At 44.9% G+C, this 26,646-nt stretch overlaps 1 protein-coding gene across 1 annotated transcript; it reads right to left on the reverse strand.

The window, feature by feature from the left end:
- Positions 1-4,398: 4,398 nt before the first annotated feature.
- Positions 4,399-25,124, reverse strand: Ptgr1 (prostaglandin reductase 1). Its single transcript, XM_006994024.4, has 10 exons — positions 24,988-25,124; positions 22,020-22,135; positions 19,460-19,505; positions 18,469-18,525; positions 15,915-16,082; positions 13,370-13,487; positions 10,461-10,616; positions 7,925-8,033; positions 5,766-5,884; positions 4,399-4,652 (listed from the first exon to the last, which is right to left on the reverse strand). Exons 2-10 carry the CDS (start codon positions 22,123-22,125, stop codon positions 4,542-4,544), a joined length of 990 nt encoding a protein of 329 aa, XP_006994086.1. The 5' UTR covers positions 22,126-22,135; positions 24,988-25,124; the 3' UTR covers positions 4,399-4,541.
- Between the last annotated feature and the right edge of the window lie 1,522 nt (positions 25,125-26,646).

Raw genomic sequence — 26,646 nt, forward strand, 5'->3', positions numbered from 1 at the left:
CGCTCTGCTGGAGCACCACCCACCACCACAGCACTCCAGAACCTCAGCCTGTTTATAGCACAGCACAGCGTAGGGAGGAGGGGTTAGCTGGTCTCACTGGGAGGTCTCTCTAGGCCACCAGTCTCTGGCTGCCCTCGTCCAGCAGGAGGAAGCAGCAATTGCTAGTGTGTGCACACACTGGCTAATAATTCATAAACACTCGTACTTACACAGACTGCCACCGTTCGCACTGGGACCAGAGAAAGGCTTTGCCATACCTCTGAACCTCGCTTTGCGCTCTGCTGGGTCTGAGGCACTTCGGCCCTGACGTGGTCATGCCCATGTCAGACAAGGCACATTCAAGACTTCATCTGCACTTTCTACATTCAGTCAAGTCTTCCTCAGCTCCCCACAGCCTAGAAACAGCTTAGGGCCATTGGTCACACCTAGGTGACAAGGTGCTCCAGGGCACTACAGGGAGCTCACAGGGGTGTGTGTCCCAGGATACTTTTAACATCTGAGGGGCCTGGAGAGACTTTTCAAGTCAAAAGCCTATTTTTGTTTTTAAGTTCTCACACAGTTTGTTACATCTTACTTTCGTATATTAATGAAAAAGAAATTGTATCACTTCGCCCCTCCCTTTCTTCCAACCAGCCCCCTGAAAATGTTTTCCTTGCTCTCTCTCTCTCTACCTTAAACCTGAAGACAGGGTTATCACTGAATCTAGAGCTCGCCTGTACTGCTCGTCTGGTTAGCCAGCTTGCTCCAGGGACTCCATGGTCGCTACCTCTTGCATGCTGGGATCACACATGAACCAACGTGCCTACCTGGCTTTTAAGTAGGTTCTGGGGATCCAAGTTCTCTAAGAGCAGTTTACCCACTGAACATCTCCCCGGTTCATAAAGCCCTTACTTGACAGTCAGAAACTAGTCTCTATTGTCCTTGTCTGACCAAACCTATCTGGAGCCATCTCTGTCACCCCTATGCCTTCTCTTGCAGATGCTCCTCACTCCTCTCCAGCTAAGAGCTCCTCCTCCGCTCACTCCTTCTTCTACTGTGCGGCAAGCCGCAGGAGAATGGAATGGAATTCAGTAACTATCACAAAAAACTACTGCTTGGAAAGGCTAAGGACTTTTCCGAAGGTCAAGCCATGGCTTAAGAAGTCTTGGTGATATTTTAGCTTTTGTAAATATATTAGCCAGTTCCTGCAATGATTTTCTTGTATGCTGTGTATGCTTCCAAAAACTCATAACAATGTATTGTATCTGAAATACCTGTCAAGCATCTAAGGCCAAATGATCTCCTGAATTAAGGCAAATTAAGCTCAGACCTTCCTTTCTCATACAGCCTTAGTGGTATTTATACTAACATTATAGACTCCTAACATTTTACCTACCCACCTCTAGGAATGCAGTTTGAGCTCGTAAATTCCCTTTTTCTGATATATTAACTGATTTTAGCTCTTTACCTCCTCCTTTACCACTCCCCTTTTGGGTTGTAAAAGAAAGCCTGACATTCACTGCCTGAGGAAAACTCTTGTCTACCTTTATGACCCTGTAGTAATTCAAGCCTGGTGACTCTGCTTTGGCTGGAGCACAGCTATTGTATGAGTGAATAACTGTAAACCTCAGAGACTGAGAGAGGATTTTGACTGGAGAACTAGAATAAGATGGAAGACAAGGAAGAACCAGATGGGGAAGAATGAGATGAGAAAGACCAAGCTGGGGCAGAACTAAGATGAGAGAATTAAGATAGAACTTAGAGGGGACAGCAGATCAATGCAGAGAGAAATCAGGCAAGAGAGGAGCTAGGCATGAGAACAGAACTGAAGCTGTAGCTAGGATTTTATCCCAGAGGAATAAAATAGACAGACTAAGAGCTCAGTGTACTTAGATTCTTTCCCCAAAAATAATTGGCACCGTCCGGAGCTTCTCTTCTGGGGCCCTGGGAAGGAGATTAAGGCTGGTCTTTAATAATATTCGAGACTACTCTACTTCCTAAGTTGCTCTTTGCCTTGCCTTGTTTGGCTCCAACAGCCCCAGTAGACCCCGAAACCACACAACAGCTCTACTCTGGCTCTGACCTCCACATCAGCTGTATCATGCACCTCTTCAACCTGCCTGGGATCCAACTGGGTCTTTCATTCTCCTGTGCACACTATGCTCATCCTCCTTGGGACCACATATCTCCTAAGGGTGACACTCTGCATAGGCTGCCTGAATTTTTGTTTTTTGTTTTCTTTTTGTTTTTGTTTTTCAAGACAGAGTTTCTCTATGTAGCTTTGGTTCCTGTCCTGGATCTCACTCTGTAGACCAGGCTGGCCTCGAACTCACAGAGATCCGCCTGGCTCTGCCTTCTGAGTACTGGGATTAAAGGTGTGCTCCACCACCACCCCAGCGCTGCCTGAACTCTTTAACTAGGGCTGTTCTTGGGTCCGTGCTCCATTGTTCTGCTGTGAGTCCTCATTAGGCCACCCTCCTGTTCAAATGCCATCCATCCTCACTCTGCTTGGACTCCGGCACCTTCATCATGCCACTTGCCGCCACCCCCCAACCCCCACACACACACTGATGCCTTCCTCATCCTTAGACTTGGGGAGCCCCACTGACACAAGAAGCCCTCTTCATTTGGTCCAATCACTTGGCTTAGGATTCCGAGTCTCTTCATTAAGCCACAGTTCACTCCCAGCCCAGCACACCCTACTCTCTGACTCTGTATCCTGGGCAACTGACCTCCATCAATAAGTTCAGTCTGCTCCGGGCCATGGGGGCTTCTCCACTCCAACCCCCAGCAGCCAGGCACCTGTTGTCCCAATTCTTGTCTTTAGGACTAAACTGTTAGAAGAGAAGATGCAAGCCGGGTGGTGGTGGCACACACCTTGAATCCCATCACTTGGGAGGCAAAGGCAGGTGGATAGCTGAGTTCGAGGCCAGCCTGGTCTACAAAGTGAGTTCTAGGACAGCCAGAGCTACACAGAGAAACCCTGTCTCAAAAAAAAAAAAAAAAAAAAAAGGCACAAAAGCGGGCAATTTTAGTTTTTAATTGTATTCATCAGCAAATTTCCAGAATGTTCAGGATTCAAAAAGCACCAGTGTACAATACAAAGTTTGTCTCTTACCCTGTCTAACACTTCTGAGTTCCAGCTGTTGCAAATGTCAGATTCCTTCCTTGATCTGTTGTGTGGCATTAGCCTTACCACATAGCATACCAGTGTAGGCCGGCACCGAGACCTTCAGACATCAGCACTGTGTAGTGGATGCATTTCGTTTGTTTTTCTTCTAGTATCATTGTAAGCAATTGGAGTGGAAACCTCATGCCTTCAAATGCACCAGCTTCTGCACAGTTAGGTCACTCTGAGCTTTCGGACACCATCACAGCTAGCTTTAACTTTCATCTCGGCACGACTCAGAAATCGCCTGGGTACAGAGCCTCCACTGAAGAACAGCTTCAGTCAGACTGGCCTGTGGCCAGGTCTGTGGAGGACTGTCTTTATTATTAATTGATGTAGGAGGCTAAGCCCACTGTGGGAGGTGCCATTCCCTAGGCAGGCGATCTCGGACTATATGAGAAAGTTAGCGGAGCACCAGCCTGCCTGAGCTAGCTAGCAAGCAGTGCTCCACCACAGTCTGTGCTGGATGTCCGTGGCTGCGAGCTCCCTGGTGAGAGGCCATGCTAATGGAATCCAAAGCAGGCCTGTAGATGTAACCAACCGTCTTATTAAATAAGAAACACAGAAACAATGTAAAAGAGAAAGCCGAGAAGTCAGAGCTCAGAGCTAAAATCTCACCCTTCCTCCTGCTGTCCCAGCTTCGCGAAAAGAGACCTACTTCCTGTCGGTTCGTTTTTTTAAAGTATGTTGTTCTGCCTTCTCATTGGTTGTAAACCCAAACACATGACTGCCTCGTCACTGTCTGAATGTACAGCCCCCTAGGTCTTAAAGGCATATGTCTCCAATGCTGGCTGTATCCCTGAACACACAGAGATCTTATGGGATTAAAGGCGTGTGCCACCACCGCCACACTCTTGCTATGGCTCTAATAGCTCTGACCCTGAACACACAGATATCTATGGGATTAAAGGCGTGTGCCACCACCGCCACACTCTTGCTATGGCTCTAATAGCTCTGACTCCCAGACAACTTTATTTATTAACATACAATCAAAATAATAATTCAGTACAATTAGATTATCACCACACAGGCCTGCCTACAAGTTCCTCCCCATAATTTCTCTCAGTGACTGATCGTGACAGAAAGTGTAAGCAAGCAAACCCTTCCCTCCTCTAAATTGCTTTCATTACAGCAAGAGAAAAGACATTAGAACTGACACCAAAGCCATTATTTCTTACAGTCACCTTGGAGGAGCTGGCACAGGCAGAAACAAACCTGCTGTTTGTCAGATTTTTATTCTCTATCACACATTTAAAAAGAAAATCACACTTACATTTTATTAGCTAGGTCTAACCCCTTGCAGTTATTTCTGATATAAGACAGTACACATTTGTACCAAATGTTAAAAAGAAAAAATCTGATTCTCAGCGATGATGCACGTGCCATTTTTTTTTCATGCTTTCACTATTGCCTTCCCCAGATTCTCTCCTCTCAACATTCCCATGAAGGCTGCTGGCATCTTTTCAAATCCTTCAAGGACATATTCATGATACTGGATTTTACCCTGCAATGAAACAACAATTACAGGTTGATTTCATTTTCCAAATGACATTCTCTTCTCATCCTAGCAACAGATTTGTCAGGTCTGTGATAACCGTGAGAACCTTGAAAGTCTGGGATGTAGGCCCTCTTATCCATGGATGACAAGATCTATGGACAGAGCGTACGCAACACAATTACAGTGTCATAACAGGAAAAATGGTAACAATCAGGCAACAATTGAGCAATTCCCAAGTCCGCTGCACAGACAAGCTCAACAGCTGCGATGATCTCAGAAGAGTGGGTGAAGAAGGTGCCCCTTCAACGGATGCTGTTTTCGTCATATCTAGTAGTCAAATGATAGGAAACCGCAAGAGGTGGGGCCTGTTCAGGACATGTAAATGCCCAGGAACTTACACCTTGTCTCCCTTCTAACCAAGAAGTTCTGTGTGTCACAGGAAAGAAGGAAAGGAAAGGAAAGGAAAGGAAAGGAAAGGAAAGGAAAGGAAAGGAAAGGAAAGGAAAGGAAAGGAAAGGAAAGGAAAGGAAAGGAAAGGAAAGGAGAAAGAGCTGAGTGGTGGTGGCATATGCCTTTGATATCCTAGATATCAAAGGAGGATCTCTGTGAGTTCAAGGCCAGCCTGGTCTACAAAGGAAGTTCCAGGACAGCCAGAGCTGTTACACAGGGAAACCCTGAGTCAAGAAAAAACAAAGCAAAAAACAAAGAAAGAAACAAACTATATGTGCAAATATAGATAACACCAGCACTAGGTATTTTGTTATGAAATGGATGGGTTTGAATAGCAATGAAATCCAGAGCTATGGACACAGTGGTGCGTGTCGGTAACTTCAGCATTCAGGATGCCAAGACAGTATCACTGAGTTTGAGATTAGCCTGGGATACACAGTGACTCACTGGTTTCGTCACTGCCTTTCCCCTCCAACCCCCAAGCAAGAAATTTAAAGAAATTTGTTTTCTTTTTTAAGATGAGGAAAGAATGTTTATTTCTGAAAACACTGATCCAGCAGACAAGGAGAAACAATGCAGCAGAAAAGGGAAGAACTGAAGGACCGAGGGCTGTGAGCTGCAAAGGCCTGTGGGAGCTGGTGGGCAGCGGGAGTGGCTGGGTCCCCTTACCTCTGAGACCCAATTCATCAAGTCTGTCAGAGCCTTCAGGCGGACATCTCCTTCCCAGCGCGTAACGATGAACCCCTCCATGCGGAGTTGCTGGTAAATAACGACTTCTGGGGGTGGGCCTGGAAAAGGGGGATTCATTTGTGTGGCAGGGTCCAGGGACCTGTCCACAGTGAGACACACTGTCATGGTTCTCCACGACGCTCCCCCATTCTGTTCCCTCCACTCCTTTCTGATCCACAGGGCTGTTGCCGACCACCACTAACTGTGCCGGGGTGAATAACGGCCCCAAACCCCAGAGTTCGTGAGAGAAAAAGAGAGCAGTGAGCGGAAGGCTGCACTGGTTGCCTGGGAGCCAGCAGCTGAAAGCATGATGCAGGGTTGGAGTCGCACTCTCTCCAAGAGTCAGCTGAAGCGTGCATACGGAATAGCAGGTCGGGAAGAACAGAAGTAGTGCATCTTCGGCATCCTGGACAAGGGGTGTCACTCAAGGCTGAAGTCTCCACTTACTACTTTGAAGAAAGTACCATTTGTAGTCAGGGAAATGGAGCCTTGTTTTGAACCAATAGAAACTGGCACATGATGAGTGACATATGTAAATGCTGGGACAGGCCCCAGAATAAATATATTAAGTGATATAACGAAGTCATAACGAAGTCCATGCTCAGACCACCTCTGCAGCATGGCGCTTCTTCAAAAGGCCCATAGCAACCTTATTTCCTTTTGAGTTGAAGGTTCAACCTGGGCTACGGAGACGGCTCAGTCAGTCAAGTGCTTGCCTTTACTTTTGCAGGCATAAGAACATGAGTTCAGATCCCAAGCACAGCAATTCGAATCTGTAACTCTAGGTAGAAGGATCCCTTGAACTCATTGGCCAGCCATTTAGATGAACTGATAAGCTCCAGCTTCAGTGAGAGAAAACAGTCTCAAAAACTAAAATGGAGAGCATTTGTGAAGCTCCCTAAGGTTGACCTCTGACCTCCATACACACCCACACACACCACCCACATAGGCAGGGACCTTCACTTCCTCATCTTGAAAGAGGCTGAAATACTGTTGCTGAGCTAACCACCCTGACAGGAACCCTGGTTTCTTTTTTGAGTTCAACAAAGCAAATATGGTTGTAAGTTGGTGGAAATACTGACTTATCTCTAGCTATAATGATACTGGAAGTGCTAGACTCTCTGGGCCTCAGAAGCAAAGCAGAATCCTATCTGATGAAAACAGACAAGGTCAGCTGCCATCTCTAAGATCTATCTGAGTAGCAGAAATTCCAAAGACTAGCTGCTAAAAACTCTAGATCAAATTACTATGTCCAGAAATATTTGGTTGTACCTATTTAGACTATGGTTAAGAAAATGTATCCTGGTGCTCTCTTTGGTGGGCAGACAGATGGTTTCCCATGATTCTACCTTAGCATCAATTGCAAAAGAAGATGGTGGGGGCGGGGGAGGGGGGTGTCCCTATCAATGAGATTGCCAAGGTATTCTGGAATTTCCTGGCTGGAGAAGATAGTGTTTTGATTTTCCATAACTCAGGAGGGAATCTGCGATAAGTCCTTCCGAGGTCCCACCTGCTCTAAGCTCCACTGTTTCCGGGCAGTTCTGCTGTTAATCAGTGCTATGGGATTTTATCCACACTAGTCAAGCCCAGAACTGAAGAAGTAACCATTTGGTCTGTGGTTACCCCCACCCTGATTAGAGGCACAAAGATCCCTTTTTCTTCTTCTTTCTCCTTGGGGGCCTCAAATCAATCTGTCATTCTGATACCAGAGAAGGACCATATGTGAGGAAGTGAAGCACCGAGCTTGATTTTGCGTCAGCCATTCATCTCGTAGCAGAAGCTTGCCCAAGATCCCTCACAGCCCAGAAGCAAGGACTATAGGGCTCTGGGAGGATAAAGGAGAGGGAGGGAGGGGTTTCAGTATAAGAAAGTGATGAAGAGAGAGATGGAGAGCACAAGAGAAATAAAAGAGGCCAATCAAAGAGTGTGTGGCGGGCGGGCGGGAGGGTGAGCAGGGAGACTGTCAGGCCCCCCTCATCAGGCACAGATGTCTTGCTCTAGGAGGTCAGCCCACACCTGTGAAGATGTGACAACCACTCCCGCCCCGTCCCGTATCTGTGAATCTTTGTCCAGTCCTCCTACGTGCAGGAGCAGAATACCTGGGGGACATGCACCCGTGCGGTTGTACTGAGAGATGGCTCCGCAGATGGCAATTCTCCCAAAGGTCTTCATCTGCGCTATAACGGTATTTGAAAACTCTCCACCTACCTGAGTAGACAGCCAAAAAACAAAACACTTTAAATCATTTTTAAAATCCATTTCGGAGAATCAACAAAATTAACTAAATCGGGACAGCAGTTATAATGATTGTAGCTAAAATACATATCAAAAATGGACATTTCCAGGAGGTGGAGGCAGGAGGATCTGAACTTTGAGATTATTCTCAACTACATAGTGAGTCTGAGGCCAGCATGGGTTATATGAAATGGTTTGCAAAAGAGGAACATTTTCATTTGACCTTAGGAACATACTTTATATAGCACAAAGCTAGTATGTCAAATACCATAGTCTTCTGCATAGCCCAATAGTCTCACTGTCCTAGAATCTAAAGGTATATAAATACTCAAAAGGCATTTGAGGAACAAAGCTACAGAACTTACACTTTCAAATTTCAAAATACACTGCAAAGCTCAGTTAAAACAACATGAAAATAGAAATACAGGTCAGCGGAGCCAAACTGAATCCACAGGGAACCTTACATTTACCATCGATTGGTTTTCCACATGAATGGATGCCAAGACAGTTGACAAGGGGGGAAGCCTTCACCACCAGTGCAGACTGCACATCCACATGGTAAAGATCAGTGGTGGCTCCTGGACTATACACTCAGACTACTGAATGTGTAATCCAGACAGGAGTGTCCGCACTAACATCTAAACTCTTAGCAGAAGCAAGGAGCAAGTATCAGTGACCCCAAGAAGGCAACACCCTTAGACAGCACAGTAAATGCCCAACCAACCAAGGAAGGAATTGAAACATCTGCACTTCTCAGGATGCCATTTGGAGAATGAAGACAGCTCACAGAGCTGGAGAAAAATTCTGAAAACCATATACAGTTAATCTTCATTCTCACAGGATCCCATATTTAGGAACCATATTCCTTGCTAAGATTCATCTGTGCCTTCAAAATGGGTCCCAGGTCATTTGCAGACACAGGCAGTCTCAGCAGAGACTGAATGAGCAAGGTGATGCTCTGCCTTCCTGTCACACAGAGATAGCCAAAGGATGGCGACAGTGGAGCCTGGGATCTTCGCACAGGGAGCAGAGAATGGATGTCGACCTTGTGGGTTTAAGGGCAAGTTACTTAACACTTCAGCTTAGGATAATACTTCTGAACCTCATTTCTCTTTGTAAAATAAACATGCTACAAAAAAGGAGGGGGCTTTAGCATTTAAGATTATAATCCACATGAGACATGGTCACGTGTGGACATTTCTCCTAGGAGCCACAGTTCGGTGTTCCTGGAGACTTTACAGAACACAACTACTGCAAATAATGAAAATTGACTGCAATGAAGAAATGTGTACTCATACATAAAGAACTCAGATAACCCAGTTGAAAGCTAGGCCAAAGTTCTGGACACATTTCCCCAAACATGATACACTTATGTCCATCAGCAATCTTCAGTGTCATCTGTCACAAGGAACTGTCAAAACCAGACTGAAATCACTTCAAACAGGTTAAGACGGACATAAGAAACCAGTCATTACAGGTGGCATTAAGGCTACGGAAAAATTCTAACCCTTTGAGGTAGGAATATACGACAGTGCAGTCACTTTGCAAAAATACTTTGGCAATTCCTCAAAATGTAAACATGAAGTTTCCATATGACCTAGCAATTCTACTCATAGATGAATATCCAAGAGAAATGAAAACAAAGTCAAACAAAAATTTGTTTGTGAATGTTCATAGTAGCATTACACACAATGATCAAAAACTGTAAAGAAATCACAGACACCTATCAACTGATGAATAGATAGAAAATGTGGTATATCCATTCAATGAAATATCATTCACTCATAAAAAAAGAATGAAGTACTAATACCTACTACAACATGGATGGATCTGGAATCATTTTGCTAAGTGAAAGAAGCCAGGAACAAAAGAACACATTTTTGAGTGGGAAAAAATCGAGGAGGTAACTCATGATTGCTGTTTCTTTGGAGAATGATACATATTCAACAACTGTGGTCATATAGTCAGTTTGGTACTAAAAGTGGTTAAGATCTGAACTCTAACTCCCTTTCTTCTGCAGTGCTGGGTTTGGACACAGGGCTGTGTACATGGTAGGCAACAAGCCCTATTACTGAGTTACAACCTTAGCCTAAAAGTCAACTGTTGGTTTATTTATTTATTCAGTGGTTGATATGGGGGGCATGGTCTCACTAGGAAGCCCAGACTTGCCTTGAGCCTGTTATCCTCCTGCCTCAGTATCATGAATGTTGGGATTATAGGCATAGCTACCATATCTGGCTATGCAGTTTAAATGAATGAATGCCTGGTCTGAGTATCTTAACAAATCTTTTCCCCCCTAAAGAGTGTACTTGATTCATATATTCTAGATGGAAACTTTAGAAACATGTTCCTTTATGTAATACATTATTCATAAGTCAGGTAAGCTCAGTTTGTACTTACATTGTCAAAATAGCAATCATAGCCATCAGGAGAGGCCGTTTTCAAAGCTTCTGCCAAAGACTTTACTGTCTTGTAGTTAAAGGCAGCATCGAATCCGAGCTTCTTAAGATAGGCAACCTTTTCATCGGACCCTGCTGCACCAACAACTTTGCAGCCCTAAGTAGGGAAAAAGTGTAGACCATTAATGAGCAGAAGCATGGCCCAATTCCACTTTCCCGGTCTTCTACAGGAGGCTGCTCGAGAACACACCATGTGCTAACCACTGTTTCCACACTATGACCAAACACCTGAGAAAACAACTGGCTCACAGTTCCAGACGCTTTACTCCGTCGTCTCTTGGCTCCGTGTTTCTGGAATGGATATTATGTTTATCACAGCAGAAGGGTAGGACAGTAGGAAGCCGCTCAACTATGACGGTCAGAAGAAAGAGAAAGAGACAGAAACAGACAAGAAGAATCTAGAACAATTTTCAAAGACAATTCCAATGGCCTACTTCTTCCACCTAAGCTCTTGCATTCTAGTTTGTCCCATCTACCAACAATGCCATCAAACCATCAAATGAATCTATCAATAGGTTGATCCATTGATGAGGTCAGGACCCCCATAATCCAGTCACTTTATAGAAGTCCCACTTCTGAAGTGGGAGCAAGCCTTCAACATATGGGAACACATTTCCTATCCAAACCACAGCACACCTCATTTTCTACAACCTCATTTGTGTTCAAACTCTTATTCATAATAGAGGCCAGTCCTTGGCTATTGGGTATAACCCTACATTCAACTCTATTCCACTTTTCTTGCCCTATAAGAACATGTCTTAAGTCCTATACAGAAGCCCATATGCAAGGAGTTCTATGGAAAGTCAACAGACCCTGAAGGTTGAAACTGGTCCCCAGCCTAGAACCCAGCTACAGCTAGCCTGACCACTCAGTAGATTCCTTCTATGTCTATTTGGTTTGCAGTTCATTTCAACCTGCTGCTTTAACAACCTAGTCACTTGACCTCCTGGGTTCTTCACTCTGGGGCATCTCTTTTCCTCCAATGACATAAATCAGTGTTTCATCTTTGTTGTTGCTGTGTTAAGTGTGTGTGTGTGTGTGTGTGTGTGTGTGTGTGTGTGTGAGAGAGAGAGAGAGAGAGAGAGAGAGAGAGAGAGAGAGAGAGAGAGAGAGAGAGAGAGAGAGAATGTGCATGCGTGCATATATGCAGGTGTGTAGGAAGGCCAGAAGAGGGCATCAGATCCTCTACATCTGGATATACAGTTGATTGTGAGCCATGTAGGTGCTGAGAACTGAACTTGGGTCCCTTGGAAGAGTAGCAGTGTTTGTAACTACTGAGCTATCTCTTCAGCACAGTGCAATGCTGCTTTAGAATATCATTTTCCCTCTCTTGGGTATTTTTAAAATTCTATATTAATCAATCATGTGTATGCACTCATGAGATGTGAGTATGGATACATGCATGCAACAGCACATGTTGAGGTCAGAAGACAACTTTGTGGAGTTGGTTCTCCCTTTCTCCTTGCATCTTTACATCAGAGATTGCACTTAGGTCATCAGGTAGGTACAGCAAGGCCCAGTTACCCACCGAGTCATCTCTATAGCCCTCCATGTTTTTAATAAGACATTTGCAATATTAAATATTAGAAATACTTCTAACTAATTTTGTAAATCTAGTCTGTGCTAAATATAGCTAGACCTTCTGAGTTCAGAAAGAGAAAAAAAACAAAACTACAAATCAAACTCATACGTAAAGATAGAGGCAAATTCTCTTTAAATGTTATCAAATCAGGGATTGGGGTAAAGCTCAGTGGTAGAACCTGTGCTCGGCATGTACTAGACCCTGGGTTCAATTATCAGTCATACCCCAAAAGCTACTCTCAATTCCAAAGGTATAAATCTATAGTATATCACTATTTCTTGAATCCTGGAATGCTAGAATGATGTTGGAAAACAAATGTAACTCGTTGGTTATAAAGTTAACATGACAAAAGCTGAAACACTGTTTATAAGATTCAGCTTCCTTACCCACTTATGTACTTACTTACCTAAATATTTTCTACAACCTCATTTGTGTTCAAACTCCTATTAGTAATAGAGGCCAGCCCTTGGCTATTGGGTATAGCCCTACATTCAACTCTATTCCACTTACCTTGCCCCATGAGGACATGTCCTAAGTCCTGTACAGAAGCCTTTGGCAAAGTCACATCACCCAGCTAGGTCACCTGAGAACATCCCCACTAATGGAAAACCAGTCCTGACCAGGTCTGCGCTGCCCGCTATCCTGTACACTCACCATCAAACTGGATCCCGTGAGCAGAGAGCTGCCCAAACAGGAGCCCACACTCTGCTTACATCTCTGTTCCTGGAGCTAGATCCCAAACAATACCCGCCCCCACCACCCTAAGCTGACTGCTCATTTCTTTCTGGTGCAACAGCCTTTACAGTAGAGCCATGTGGGTGATGACTCCTGGTTTGGCTGACCTCAAGTCCCTCTTTGTATTCCTGGAAAAATCATGAAGGAAGGCAATTAAACTGAGCAAGAGAATGTGCATTAAAAACAAAACACACACACACACACACACACACACACACACACACACACACATATGTTTATATGTAATAATGAAACATATTATACACACACACACACACACACACACACACACACACACACACACATGGGCCCATGCCTGACTTGCTATCTGCAGTGTTATCAGTCAACACTAGTCAGCTCATCCTTGCTGTTCTCTTTTCCTCATTCTCCCCTTTCTCAACTTCTAACTTCTGAACAAGCCCCAGCAAGTTGACTGGACAGCCCTTGAGTCCAGAGGGTCCTCTGCATTCACTGCTGCATTCCCAGTCCACGCTGTGGGTCTGGCAGAGGGATGGCTAGAGGAAGACACTGACCTTGAGCTTGGCTATCTGGCCCACGACTGAGCCCACTGCTCCTGCTGCTGCGTTGACCATCACTGTTTCTCCACCCTTCACGCCACAGATGTCAAGCAGGCCAAAGTAGGCAGTGAGGCTAAGGAAGGAACATAAGGATGTGGGAACAGATTCAGTCTCTCCTCCCCTGTCCCCTCCAGCCATGGGAAAGTTAGGCTTTGAACAGGAGAGCAGCAGAAGGCCAATCAAGACCAATAAATAGTTATCCCTCACTACCAACATGGCTCTTGTATTAGCCCTGAGTTTTAAACTTGACTTGATATGAAAATCCACTGTAATTAACTGAAGCCCCAAAATACAGAGCCAAAATAAGGGGATGAGATAAAAATGAGTTCAGCAGTAGAAAAAAAAAATTGCATCCTTGATTTAAAGCCAATGAAATTCGTATGTATTAAGCCAACTGCAAAATTTCTGACAGATGCATGGTAAAGTCAAGCTGCCTGAATGAGAAATATTGGCACAATTCTAGCCTATTCAGCTTCTTCCTATAGTTGGAGCCATGAGACTTGTTGAGCAGTGACAGGCAGAGACATCCTTTTTCTGAGGACCCACATACTGTCATGAGCTGCCTAACAGCGTGTTGGCCAGTGGCAGACGGAATGTACAGTGATGCTGCGTAAAATGACATCATCTAATGACACTGGAGCTATCTCCGTTTGTTTAAGTTTAGTTTGCCAAACTACGAAGAAATCTACTCATGGTTTACTTTCCAGAGCATCCTGTCATCAAAAGATGCATGCTGCACCTAGCATGCCCTTAATCTAGTGTTTTTCAAAAGACAGATGCAGCACCATCTACCTATCTCAGACTTTTTTTTTTTTTTTTTAAGTTTTTCGAGACAGGGTTACTCTGTGTAGTTTTGGAGCCTGTCCTGGAACTCCCTTTGTAGACCAGGCTGGCCTTGAACTCACAGAGGTCCACCTGCCTCTGCCTCCCGAGTGCTGGGATTAAAGGCGTGTGCCACCAGGCCTGGCTTGACATTTTGTAAAGATAGGGTCTAGCTATATCTCAAGCCGGCCTTCAACACATGGTCCTCCTGCCTCAACTCTCTGAGTAACTGGGATCACAGAAGACAGTTGGGACTCCCATGTCTCCTGTGTGCTACAAAATGATTTCCCACCTTGGCAACACTGAGAGGTGATGGGGCATTTAAGAAGTCAGGCATCTCCGACCCAACTTCTCCCTCTTTCATTTAGTCTCAAGAATAATGCTGGCTGACCTTTAACGGACAAGAAGGAACTGCATACATGTAGACATATAAAAACACATATGCATAGTATGTAGCATCTTTTAAATATACATATACAGTAGAATATCTAAATTAAGCTAATTAATGTACATGATACTTCACATAGTTATCATTTCTGTGGTCAGTACACTTCAAATCTGTCTTCACAGTAATTTCCAACCTTATTTATTGTTATAAATTATACTCATCCTGCTGTAAGACAGATCCCTTGAACATATGTCTCCTGTCCAAATAAATTTAAAAAAAAATAAGAATATGCAGAAGGAAGTGGTGCACACCTTTAATCCTAGCACTCAGGAGGCAGAGGCAGGCAGATCTCTGTGAATTCTAGGCCAGCCTGGTTTACAGAGTGAGTTCTAGGACAGCCAGGGCTACATAGAGAAACTTTGTCTAGAGTTACACCCCCCCAAATAAAAATAAATAAAATCTGCGTCTTTGGACCAACATATCTCTCAGTCCCCATCACTGTGCTCTCAGCATCTATTGGCTCAACTTTCCGGATCCCACTTATGCTGCAGTTTGGAGATGAGCCGACTCCTCCCAAGGCTCTTGTGCTAAAGGCTTGGCTCCCAATGCAGCAGTGTTCAGAGATGGGGGTTTTGGTAAAGTGATTAAACCATGAGAGCTCTGATGTAATCATGCATTAATCCCATGACGGATTTATACTATGATGGCATTATTAGGAGATGGGAACTAGTCAGAGGAAGTGGGTCACTGAGGACAAAGCTCTAGCAAGATACATCTCATCTTTGGCTCCTTCTCGTCTTTCTCTTCTTCCTGGATACCATCAGATAGACAATTCTGCCCCGTCATTCTCCTCATACCATGATTGTCCACCTTGCCCCAGGCTTAAAACAAATGTGCAAATGAACTGAAACCATGGTCCAGAAGAAAACATTCCTCCACTAAAATTCTTGCTCTCGGGTATTTCTCACATAAATAGAAGCTAACACAAGATGAAAATGAGATCATGTGGAATTTGTCTTTCTGTACCTGACTTACTTCACTTAATGTCCTCCAGGTTCATCTATGTTATCATAAATGCCAAGGTTTCCTTCTTTTTAAAGGTTACATAGTATTCTTTTATATATGACATTCTCTTTATTCATTCACTTAACAGAGTCTTCTCAGTTTGAGCGCCTTCCTTTCTTATTCCTAACACTTTTCTCTAATCAGCCTTTGTGCCTTAAGTCTCTCCTGCTGGTTAAGTTATAATGTTAGACATTCTGACAAACAAAACATACCCATGACACTTACCCTGGCATGCCAACTGTCCCCAAAGCCAAAGACAGCGGTAACTTGTCTGGCCACCCTGCAGGCAGTTTTCTCAGTCCTTTCCCGTCAGAAATGGAATGTGATGTCCAGCCTAGTAACGCCACTACAATGGTTCCTGTGGGGAAGGCTGGGTTTTTACTTTCCACAACTCTGAAAGATAAAAGGACAGTAAGACATGTGATATCTTTTCCCATTCTTGGGGGTCAGGATGCTTTGTAGGGAATGTTCACAAGAGGGCACTGAGCTAAACAGTGCATGACTGACACTCTGAGGAATCTCCCCTTAATTCCTAGCCATATGGGGGCCATCAGAGAAGAGTCTCAACTGGTCCAGCACCAATCCCTGTCCCCCTCCATCGTCTCAATTTTATAGCCAAATTTCCTCATTTTCCATTCACATGATAAACCAGAACAACATGCTTCCCACCTTCACCAGTCCACTGAGGTTACAGCCTTCTGATTGCAAAATATAGTGGCTATTCTTTTTTTTCCAACTTTGAATTTTATTTATTTATTATTCATTGTAAGGAGAACACAGGTGTCGTGGCACAGGTGTGGAGGTCAGAGGGCAACTGTTCAGAGTCTAGTCTCTGTCCATCGTAGGTTCTGGGGATGGAACTCAGGTTGTCAGGCTATTCACACTCGCTATCCGACTTCTGTACTCTGCCCGGCGGCTCCCAGGTCACTGGCTTCCCCTGGCCCTCTTTCTTTCCTCTCTAAGCTGCCTCTTCTCTGCCTCATCGACTGATTTCTTGCGGCTCCTCTGACCCATACCTTACTTCTTGACTGCCTTCCCCACAAGCTAGCTCTAGATCACATTTACTTCAGAAAATTTAAATAAAATGAAAATATTAGACTGAAAACTTAGCTCAGGAGTACAGTACTTGCCTGGTATGCATGTAGCCCTGAGCTGGATCACAAGCACCACAATTTTAAGCAAAATTTTTAAAAAGGGGGAAAAATGCTTTAAAAAAAAATCAAACAAAAATATCAGCTATAATCCTATGACATGAAGATAACAGCTAATATTTTGGTATGTTTCAAGGTAATCTTAATGATAGATTTAAAATATATAGTGTATACTTACATAACTGAAGTAATGTTTTACAACCTAATTCTCCCTCAACATTAGATTAGTTTATATATAATTTATATTTTTTGTGTTATTAAGAATCTTAGATCTGGACAGTGGTGCCACACTCCTTTAATCCTAGCACTCCGGAGACAGAGGCAGGTGGATCTCTACGAGTTCGAGACTAACCTGGTCTACAGAGTGAGTTCCAGGACAGCCAGGGCTATACAGAGAAACCCTGTCTCAAAAGAAAACATTTAAAAAAAAAAAAAAAAAAGATTCCTTTGGAAACTGTATAACTTCAAATTGTTTAATTTGATTACTCTATCAGTAGTTTTTTTGACAATATCATTCCTAATGTAAATTACATTTTAACTAATTATTGTTATTTTTTTGAGACAGCAGGCGCGCGCACACACACACACACAAACGTCATGAAGAATTTCATAGAATTTCTACAAAAAGTAAAAAAACTTTGAAAATAGCTGTTATCAGTAGAAGATTTCATTAAATGGAAGAATGTAATGGAATAATCTATAGCTTCTAAAAAAAATATAGATGGTATATTTACACACTGACAACAAACAGGGTAGATTTACTGAGAAAAGCCAATTTGCTGGCAGGCATATAATCTTATTCAAAGTAGAAGTCTGTACTTACCAGGTTTTGAAATAATAGACTAACAGCCAACTCAGGGGGGGACTTTCCATTTCCAGATTTCAATATATTTGTATTTTTACAGTAATCATGAATTAAATCTATAAAGCTCTATTTACATCATTAAAAGTCAGGATGGCAGAGAGGCTACAACGACAATCCTACATCCATGATAGCGAATGTTGTCAACTAGACAGATTGAGAAGCACGGATCAGTCAGTGCTTACCCCTGGCAGGATGTATGCTAGGAGAGGAAGAAAAGAGCCAAGAAAGCCGGGCTGTGGTGGTGCACGCCTTAATCCCAGCACTCGGGAGGCAGAGGCGGGAGTTCAAGGCCAGTCTGGTCTACAGACTGAGTTTCAAGGCAACCAGGGATACATAGATGGGGGGTGGAGTGGGGGCAAAGAAAAACAAAACCAGCTATCAGCTAGCACAGCTCGATAATACCACCACCACCACCACCCTGTGTCTGCCAGGAGGCAAGAAGACTCTCCTAGAGGCTCCTCCTGCCAGGGTCCTTCTCACCTCAGGCTCAGAATCAGCAAAGACAAGGGCCACATGCTGAGTCCTATGAAATGATGAACCGAAAGGAACCATTCCTCCCTTTTAGTCAATTCTCTAAGGCATCAGTCACAGCCACATCATCCTTCCAACCCTCTACGTTAAGAAGGGGGCGGGCTGGGCCTTCCCAAATTGTTTCCTAGTGAACCACACAGACTGGAGAAGGAGCTGTAGGACAGTAGACAGACAGACCGGGCAGGAGCTGGAGGACATTTATCCAAATGCCAAGGCAGGTGTAAACACTTACCTGGCCACTTGCTCACCCATCATCTTATCACCCTCCTTCAGTCTTTTCGATGCAATTCTAAAACAACAACAAACAAACAAAAACAAAAAAACAGATTCATAGTGTGCAAGACTATATGAAGGAAATATCTTGATATCAAGCCAAATGGCACAAAGCTGGGACAAGACAACACGCACCATACCAGGGCAGCACAACCAGTTGAGACACAATGTGAACCCAAAATATGCATTCTATGAATGAATGTGAGAATCTTATCACTCTCTTCAGCTGGAAGTGAGTTTCTGCCTACAATATTCAAAATACAACACGGGCCTGGCTGGTATCTGTTACCCCAACATTAACCACCCCCAAAAGGATGCTAATTACCATTTTGTTTTGTTTAACAGGGTCTTTCTATGACTGGTTTTGAACTGTGGTCTTCCTGCATCAGCTTCTCAAGGTATAAGCTACCATGCCCAAGCTAGTTAACATCTTTAAATGGTATGTTTCAACCAAGAGTTGACTCTTGGCCATTCAGCTGTGGGAAAAAGATTATGTGATGCTTATATTACTGACTTGGGTTAACAGTTTGCTGAAGCACCATTGAAAGGCATTTACCCCCTCTCTGTCCTCCAGTGCTTTCTGAGTCATAAGTTTGAGTCAACTATGAACCACATAATAAGAACATACTGGCGAAGAGAAGGCAAGAGGTGCTGGTTTAAGTCTAAGCTGCTTCTGCTCAACAACTGCAGTAGGAAATGGACAAGTCAGAGGCTAGCCCCCACCTCCCTTCCCCATCTCTCCTGGAGAGGACTGAGCAATGAAGGGTAAACTGCAGAGCGGGCCTCTGCCTGCAGAAGATGATCACCCTTGAATCTCATCCTGGCTACAGTATAGGAAGACTTGGGGGAAAGGCTGCCATTGTAATCATGGCCTATCCTAAAAGATGAGCCACGGTGCTTCAGTTGATGGACCAACAAACAACAGGAAAAACTGAGGAAGACGGCAGTACCTCATGTAAGGATCCACGGAGAGGTAAAGGGCTTCCAGCAGGACCTCTACAAAATAAAGCATCCAGATGCAGTTAGCGACCCAAGCTCTGACGGCTGCAATATTCTGGCATTCTGAATAAACAGGCCTAGTCTTTCCACGTAAGGGCCACCTCTCATCTGTGCTATGCAGGATGAATTTTACTGTGCTGTGGATAGATTCCAGAGCCTTGTGCATGCAGGGGAAACTCCCTTACCATGAGTTTCACTTCCAGCTCCCCACTGAAGATAAGAAGGGCTCTCACATTTGGCCCCGCCCACTTGATGACGATGATGATGATGATGATGATGATGATGATGATGATGGTATGACTACCTGTACTATTTTAGGTGGATCAATTCATTTGATGTTTTCAACTACTGCTCCATCCTATTTAAGGTCAAGTTAAGTAACTTACTATGGCATAGTACAGTGTTCATGTGATGTCTTAGCTTCCTGCTGCAGTGATAAAGATCATGGCCAAAACCAACTTGGGGAGGAAAGGTTTACTTCAGCTTACCTGCCCCAATCAGAGTCTAATATAAAGGGACTTTGGGGCAGGAGCTCCAGGAAGGAACCTGGAGGCAGGAATTGAAGCAGAGGCCATGAAGGAACTCTGCCTCCTGGCTTACTCTCAGGCTGCTTTCTTATATAAGCCAGGACCACTGCGGGGCGCCTACCCACCAACCCCACAGTTCCCCAGAGTTTTCTTGAGTGCGAGCAGCAGGAAATATTAGATAGAAGGATTTAGATTGTGGAGATGAACAGAAAATACAAGAGAGCCTGAAACCTATTCCAAGGGGCCCCAACTGTCTCTGCCCTAGGGTATTTATAGAAACACCAAGGAGTGGAACAAAAGACCTCCCCACCCACCTACCCCCGCCTCACCCCAGCACAGCCAAGTGCAGACCATCTCAGACACCTGCACTCAGGCCCGTGGTCCTAATCATCCTCTATGCGGACCTGCTAGGTGAAGCCATTAGGAACCTGAAAATGGGCTCCCACAGACCACCTGCTCAACACAAACTAACCAGGACACCAAGTTAGTAAAATACTATCAATCAATACAAAAGAAGATGCATTTTGCTAAAGTGACCTTCAACTGTGTACTTTCTGAAACTTTGAATTCAAGTTTTGGCCACTGCCACTTAAACTCAGTCAGTGACTCTGTCATGGGAAGTGACTGCAGCCTGGTCTCAGAAGCTTTCTCACTGTAACACCCTTCAGACATAGCTCCTAGGCTGGGCTCGGCACAGCTGCTGAGAAATGCTTATCTCACCGTCATCACAGGCTCACCGGGACAGAGGAGACTTCCTCCTCTGTCAAAGCCGTGGATAAGGTACCCACGCATGAGCTTCATCAAACACACTGGGGAGGGGGACCCACGATGACATTAAAACTGCATAGAAAAAATAACTAAAAAGGCTTATGTGGCAGATTGCAAATGGTCACAAACCCTTCCCACCGTTGTGTGCTGGCCTCCTGGCCACTCTGTCAATCAAGAAATCCGCTTCCATGGGTTGAGGATGAAGCCCAGCAGTTGCCTGAAATCATGAGGAGGAGGAGGAAGAAGAGGTGGCAGCAAAAAAGGGAAAAGAAATAGATTTGCCAGCCTTTGAATCTGGACAACTTGCCTTGACCCATGGGATTTTAAGAAAAGTCGTGTAAGTAGAGGCTTGAAAAGTCCTTGAACACTGGAGCTCACCAACCCAGGCTGTTCTACATCCACAAGACCCAGGTTCTACATCCACAAGACCCAGGTTCTACATCCACAAGACCCAGGTTCTACATCCACAAGACCCAGGTTCTACATCCACAAGACCCAGGTTCTACATCCACAAGACCCAGGTTCTACATCCACAAGACCCAGGCTGTTCTACATCCACAAGACCCAGGTTCTACATCCACAAGACCCAGGTTCTACATCCACAAGACCCAGGTTCTATATCCACAAGACCCAGGTTCTACATCCACAAGACCCAGGCTGTTCTACATCCACAAGACCCAGGCTGTTCTACATCCACAAGACCCAGGCTGTTCTACATCCACAAGACCCAGGTTCTACATCCACAAGACCCAGGTTCTACATCCACAAGACCCAGGCTGTTCTACATCCACAAGACCCAGGCTGTTCTACATCCACAAGACCCAGGTTCTACATCCACAAGACCCAGGTTCTACATCCACAAGACCCAGGTTCTACATCCACAAAACCCAGGCTGTTCTACATCCACAAAACCCAGGTTCTACATCCACAAGACCACTGCAAGAAAAGAGCCCAATCTGGCTGTCCACGAATCAGAGAACTGCAGCCTGGACCAGGCAGAAAGCCTTCTATCAGGTGAACGAGACTTATCCTAAAGTAATTAACCATTTAGGCCAGGTGAGACCTACAAGGAACCACTCAGCTTAGACCAACCTAAACGGCTAACATTCAGAACTGTAAACCAATAAAGAAAATATCTGAAGTCAAAGTCAAAGTCGGGGATTCTCCACTAGGTGGCAGAAGCTAGCTGATACGGCCTCTGCCAGCTCTGCATTACCTCCATCTTTTAAGGGTGGGAGTTCAGTAGTCTTCAACTCGAAGTTACTGTCAGTAGGGAAGCCTTCAAAGTGCTTCTTCAGGGTCCAGCTCTTGGCCTGCACCATCCTGATGTACCTAGAACATGGTAAACATGTGGTCAATGACCATCTTATATTCCCTAGGCATAGCACTGAGGCCAGAAAACACAACCCTATTATCATTTTATCACATCCATTTAGAACTTTTTGGGATTATGCTAGGCTCTATTCATATGTCTGATCTCATTTTAGCCCCATGACTTTTCTGTAAGAGTCATTGTTATCAATCACTTCAGGTGTACCGATGTAGAAAAAGGCTAAAACAAACTCTCAAGGCAAAGAAAATGCAGACTGGCAAATTCTGTCCGGGCCAAACTGGAGTTTCTCTAGGGCATTAAACAACTAACGAGCGCTCAAAGTCCCGCAGTTTCTCGATCTCCTGCAGTGACTCTCCAGGAAATGCCTCAAATGCAGGTACCAAAGTCCATGCCTTTTTCCCCTACAGATGCATGGACCTCATAGCCACTGGGGGGCGCCGCTGCTCCATCTCATTTTCTCTGGGTTTGGCTCTCATAAGGAAGTTTAAACTTGCCTCCAGGCAAAACAAATAAATAATCGAACCGGCTCTTGTGCTTTTAAAAGGTTTGTGGCACAGAGCTACACATCATCTTGTGGACCTCAGTGAACTCTCCAGATAAGCACGCAAGGCTGACCGGTTTGCTCACTGTGTCCTTCTCACTCTTGGAAAGAGCCTGACAGGAGGGCAGTGAGCCAGCGAATCCAAAGCCCAGGTCTTCCCATCTACTTGTCTCTTTTAGTCAGGGGTTCTTGAAGCCCAGGCTGGCCTTAGCTGTAGTAGATTATTATTTTAAGGTGTGTTACTTTTGTTTATGTTGCATTTGTTTAACTCTGTGAAGCTGTGTTACTGTGCCTGTCTAAAACACCTGATGGTCTAATAAAGAACTGAACAGCAAGGCAGGAGAAGGGATAGGTGGGATTGGCAGGCAGAGAGAAGAAATAAAAGGAGAAATCTGGAAGGAAGAAGAAGGAAAAAGAGAGGAAGGAGGAAGACTTCAGGGGCCAGCCACACAGCCAGACACAGAGTAAGAAGGAAAGAAGAGGTATACAGGATTAAAGGAAGATAAAAACCCCAAGGCCAAAGATAGATGGGATGATTTAAGAAAAGCTGGCTAGCAACAAGCTGTTGTGGGAATTCGTTCCTTTCAGCCAATGGCTTTGGGGTAGAAAGCCCTAAGAACAGAAGAATAGGGGTCCGGTGCTCTCTTGGGGGGGATGGAGCAGGATGGTTGGTTCCCATCGGCCCTGGGCAGAACAGAGGACAATGACGGCTGGATGAAAGGCAGACTCTTCCTTATTCTGTATCAGTGAATGTATTATCCCCATTTTATACCTTAATAAATCCTTGTGATCTTTTAACAGGCCCTCGTGGGTTCACATAACAACAAGCCGAGCTAAGGCCGGGCATTTATAATTAAGAGTAAGCCTCCCTGTGTGATTTATTTTGGAACTGGGGGACAGGCCCCCCAAAAGAGCAAAAACAACCAACACCACTTAGTGATCTTGCTATCCGATCCTCATGTGAGCCATCCTGTGGTGCTGATAATCGAAACCCAGAGCTCTTGGAGAAGAAGTGCTCTTAACTGCTGAGTCACCTCTCCAACCCCTCCCCCCCCCACACACACACACCATCCCCCCTAAGAAAGGTTTTTAACTGCAGATAACAGCTTGCATTACTAGGACACAGTGTATGCAATGTAGAGTGCTTAGCACACCCATTCTTTACCTACCATTTTAGGATGAGACATTTGAAACCTGCTTGTTTTGAATTAATAATTATTGTTGTCAAGAGTCACACTCCTGTCTGTGCCCTTTGACCAACACTTCCAACCCTTCTCAGCCTCTTGCTGTGGGATGTCTTTCTGGGCCGAGCATTTATAATTACTATAAGCTTTTAAGTGATTATTTAGAAGCAGCTGCAGACCGGTGCGGGACAGAGAAAAGCCTCCGATTACAACCTCTGATAACTATCACTCTACCCCACATTTCTGAGTTCAATTTGTTGTGTTTCTGACACAGGGCTTGGCTGTGTAGCCCAGGTTGGCCTTGAACTCATCATGTTGCAGAAGCTGTTTTGGAACCCCCTGTTGTCTTGATCCCACATGCTGGGATAGCAGGCACGTGCCACCAAGCTCAGCTCGAGTCTAGTTTATTGTTATTATTTTGGGTGTGCATGATGCAGGTGTGTGGGTGAGGGCGCATGCGTGTCACCGAGAGCTTGTAGAGGTCGGAAGACCACCTTCAGGAGTGGGTTCGCGCCTTCCACCCGTGGGTTCCAGGTATCGAACTCAGGTTGTAGGACTTGGCTGGCAATCACCTTCACCAGCGGAACCATCTCACAGGAGGATTTCCATTTTGTTTCAAGACTGCATATTTCCGTCTCACTTTTCAAAAAGGCAGCGCCTGGTCCTTCTGAACTTGCCACAAGTCTAGAAGGACCCCTTTGGAAAGGGTTCTAGTACAGTGCCTTGGTGCAAGACCTGGCCAGCTCGCCTGGCTTCGTACCGCGCATGCGCGAATCCCCTACGTTACCAGCTTCAGTTTAGCAATCCTGCAAACTCCTAGCCCAGACCTTCCAGGGTGCTGGAAGTTCCGCGGCACGTACGTGCGATCGGACTGCCGGCGGACTTTGCCCTTCCCCTAGGTCTCAATCTCTCCAAGAACCTGCAGGGACCGGGAGGCGATCCTGGGCTCCCTAACTTCCTGTGTGCAGAACCCAGGGATCATTGCGCACCGGTGGGGTGGGAGTGGGAGGACCGCCAGCGCTCACTTGCTCAACGAGGCTCTAGATGCTCAGCGGGGAGAAAGAACCGGTCGGGGGAGGGAAGAGAAAAAGGAGAGGGACCAAAAATAGCAAGAGTGTCTACTTACAGAAGCTCGCAGAAACTCCTTCCCTGGGAAGCCGCAGTGAATCCTCAGCTGAGCGCCAGACTCGACTTTGGCTGGGCGGTCGGAGAGGGGCGGTCTTCTCCAGGGAGGAGCAGCTTCTGGAAGTCTTGGAGCTGTGATCTACAGAGGGTCACAGCACAGCAGGGGAGGGACAATGGGAGGGGCTTGTGTGTGTAGGCGTCTCGCTGTGTTCTAAATAATAAAAATATTTTTTACTGAAGAACCCGATTTATGTTTGCAAGATCAGAACCAAAGAAATCATGAAATTACCCAGTTAATTCAGGCAAAATCCTGCCACCTCTGGCCCGCGTTAATTAAGCTAACTGCTGCTGCTGTCACGATGTCATGTCCCTGGGAGAGGCAGGTGCTAGCTTCTCTGAAGCCTTAACAAAGAAGGCGAGCAGCCATGACATCTAAGAGTATATTTTGTAAAGAATAAGTTAAAACATAGTTATGGCAGTACACCGCTTGCTGCCAGCCACCTGAGGAGTTCCCAGCTCAGGACCTCCGTCACGTGAAGTCCCATCCTTGACTAGAGGATTCCGGGGAATCAGTGGAGAAAGTCAGCTAGTTTATTGGAGGTGAGGTTTGACACCTGCTTTAGATTGAAGTGAGACGTTTAGAAAACTATGCCCTTGGGTGGCTTCACCATCCCTAAGTCACATTGCTCAAAGAATGTAATTTACACCTAAGCTTAAAGATTGGCGCGAGGGGTGGGTTGGGGAGGGGGTGCGAGCTGGTTTTCTTTCTCCTAAAGACAGTCCTTCATAAATGAAATCTTAAGGAGGCTTCCTGAGGGACATTGCTCAGGGTGTGCTCAGGCCTTCACAACCACAAATGTCACAACCATTCTTTAAACAGCCGTGTCTGAAGAACACCGGCTTCTCCATAGGCAGTCTCAACATTTCATGTTGACGTTTCTGATCCCCAGTAGGAAACCAGCCAGATGTTTGAGTGGCCAGCTCTTCCCCTTCTCTTGTCCCTCTCATTTCCCATCTTTGTGTCTCACATTAGTACCAGCACGTGGCACAAGGAGTGCTGGATCTCAGTACCATTTGAGCTCTTGGCTGGCAACCCACATGGTATTTGTTGATGAATCACCAACCTTAGTCTAGTCTCTGTAAGCCATGTGATAGAAAGAAAGAGTACAGAAATGTTTTAACCTTATCATCTCCTCTGCGGCCTCCTCTTCGAGTTCACAATCGTGAGTGGCTATTTGCTTTTCACTCATTTTCTGTGATGATTCAGAAATACACATAAAGGATTTCCCTATTTCTGACCAAATGAGACTCATTCTATTTCTTCACTTCCATGTTCATTTGTGCTGAGGATTAAAGCCCAGCCTCACACATGTTAAGCATGCACTCTGCCGATGAGCAGTCCCCAGCCTCAGGGTCTTTCTAAAGGGGATATTTTGTCCCTTTTTTTCTGATTTAATGTCCCAGTCATCTTCCAAATAGATAGATACAGTTTATTATTTGTTTGGTAATATTCCATAATTGAGGTGTATAACCATTAACTCCTCAATGCTGGAGTTGCTTCTAATGGTGTCCTGCTCCATGCCTATCTACAATGCTATAATACACCTTTTTATGAAGAACTACATTATTCTAATGCCTTTATCTCCATAGGCAATTTTTA

The sequence above is a fragment of the Peromyscus maniculatus genome, chromosome 2, assembly GCF_049852395.1.
Source record: "Peromyscus maniculatus bairdii isolate BWxNUB_F1_BW_parent chromosome 2, HU_Pman_BW_mat_3.1, whole genome shotgun sequence".
Lineage (NCBI taxonomy): Eukaryota > Metazoa > Chordata > Mammalia > Rodentia > Cricetidae > Peromyscus > Peromyscus maniculatus.

Excerpts from the sequence above, each read along its gene's own strand:
- Ptgr1 (XM_006994024.4), bottom strand. The coding sequence starts at position 22,125 with ATGGTGCAGGCCAAGAGCTGGACCCTGAAGAAGCACTTTGAAGGCTTC. Across the intron at positions 16,083-18,468 it reads ATGGGTGAGCAAGTGGCCAG|AGTTGTGGAAAGTAAAAACC; the intron begins GTAAGTGTTTAC and ends TTTATCTTTCAG. Across the intron at positions 10,617-13,369 it reads GCCAGATAGCCAAGCTCAAG|GGCTGCAAAGTTGTTGGTGC; the intron begins GTCAGTGTCTTC and ends TTCCCTACTTAG.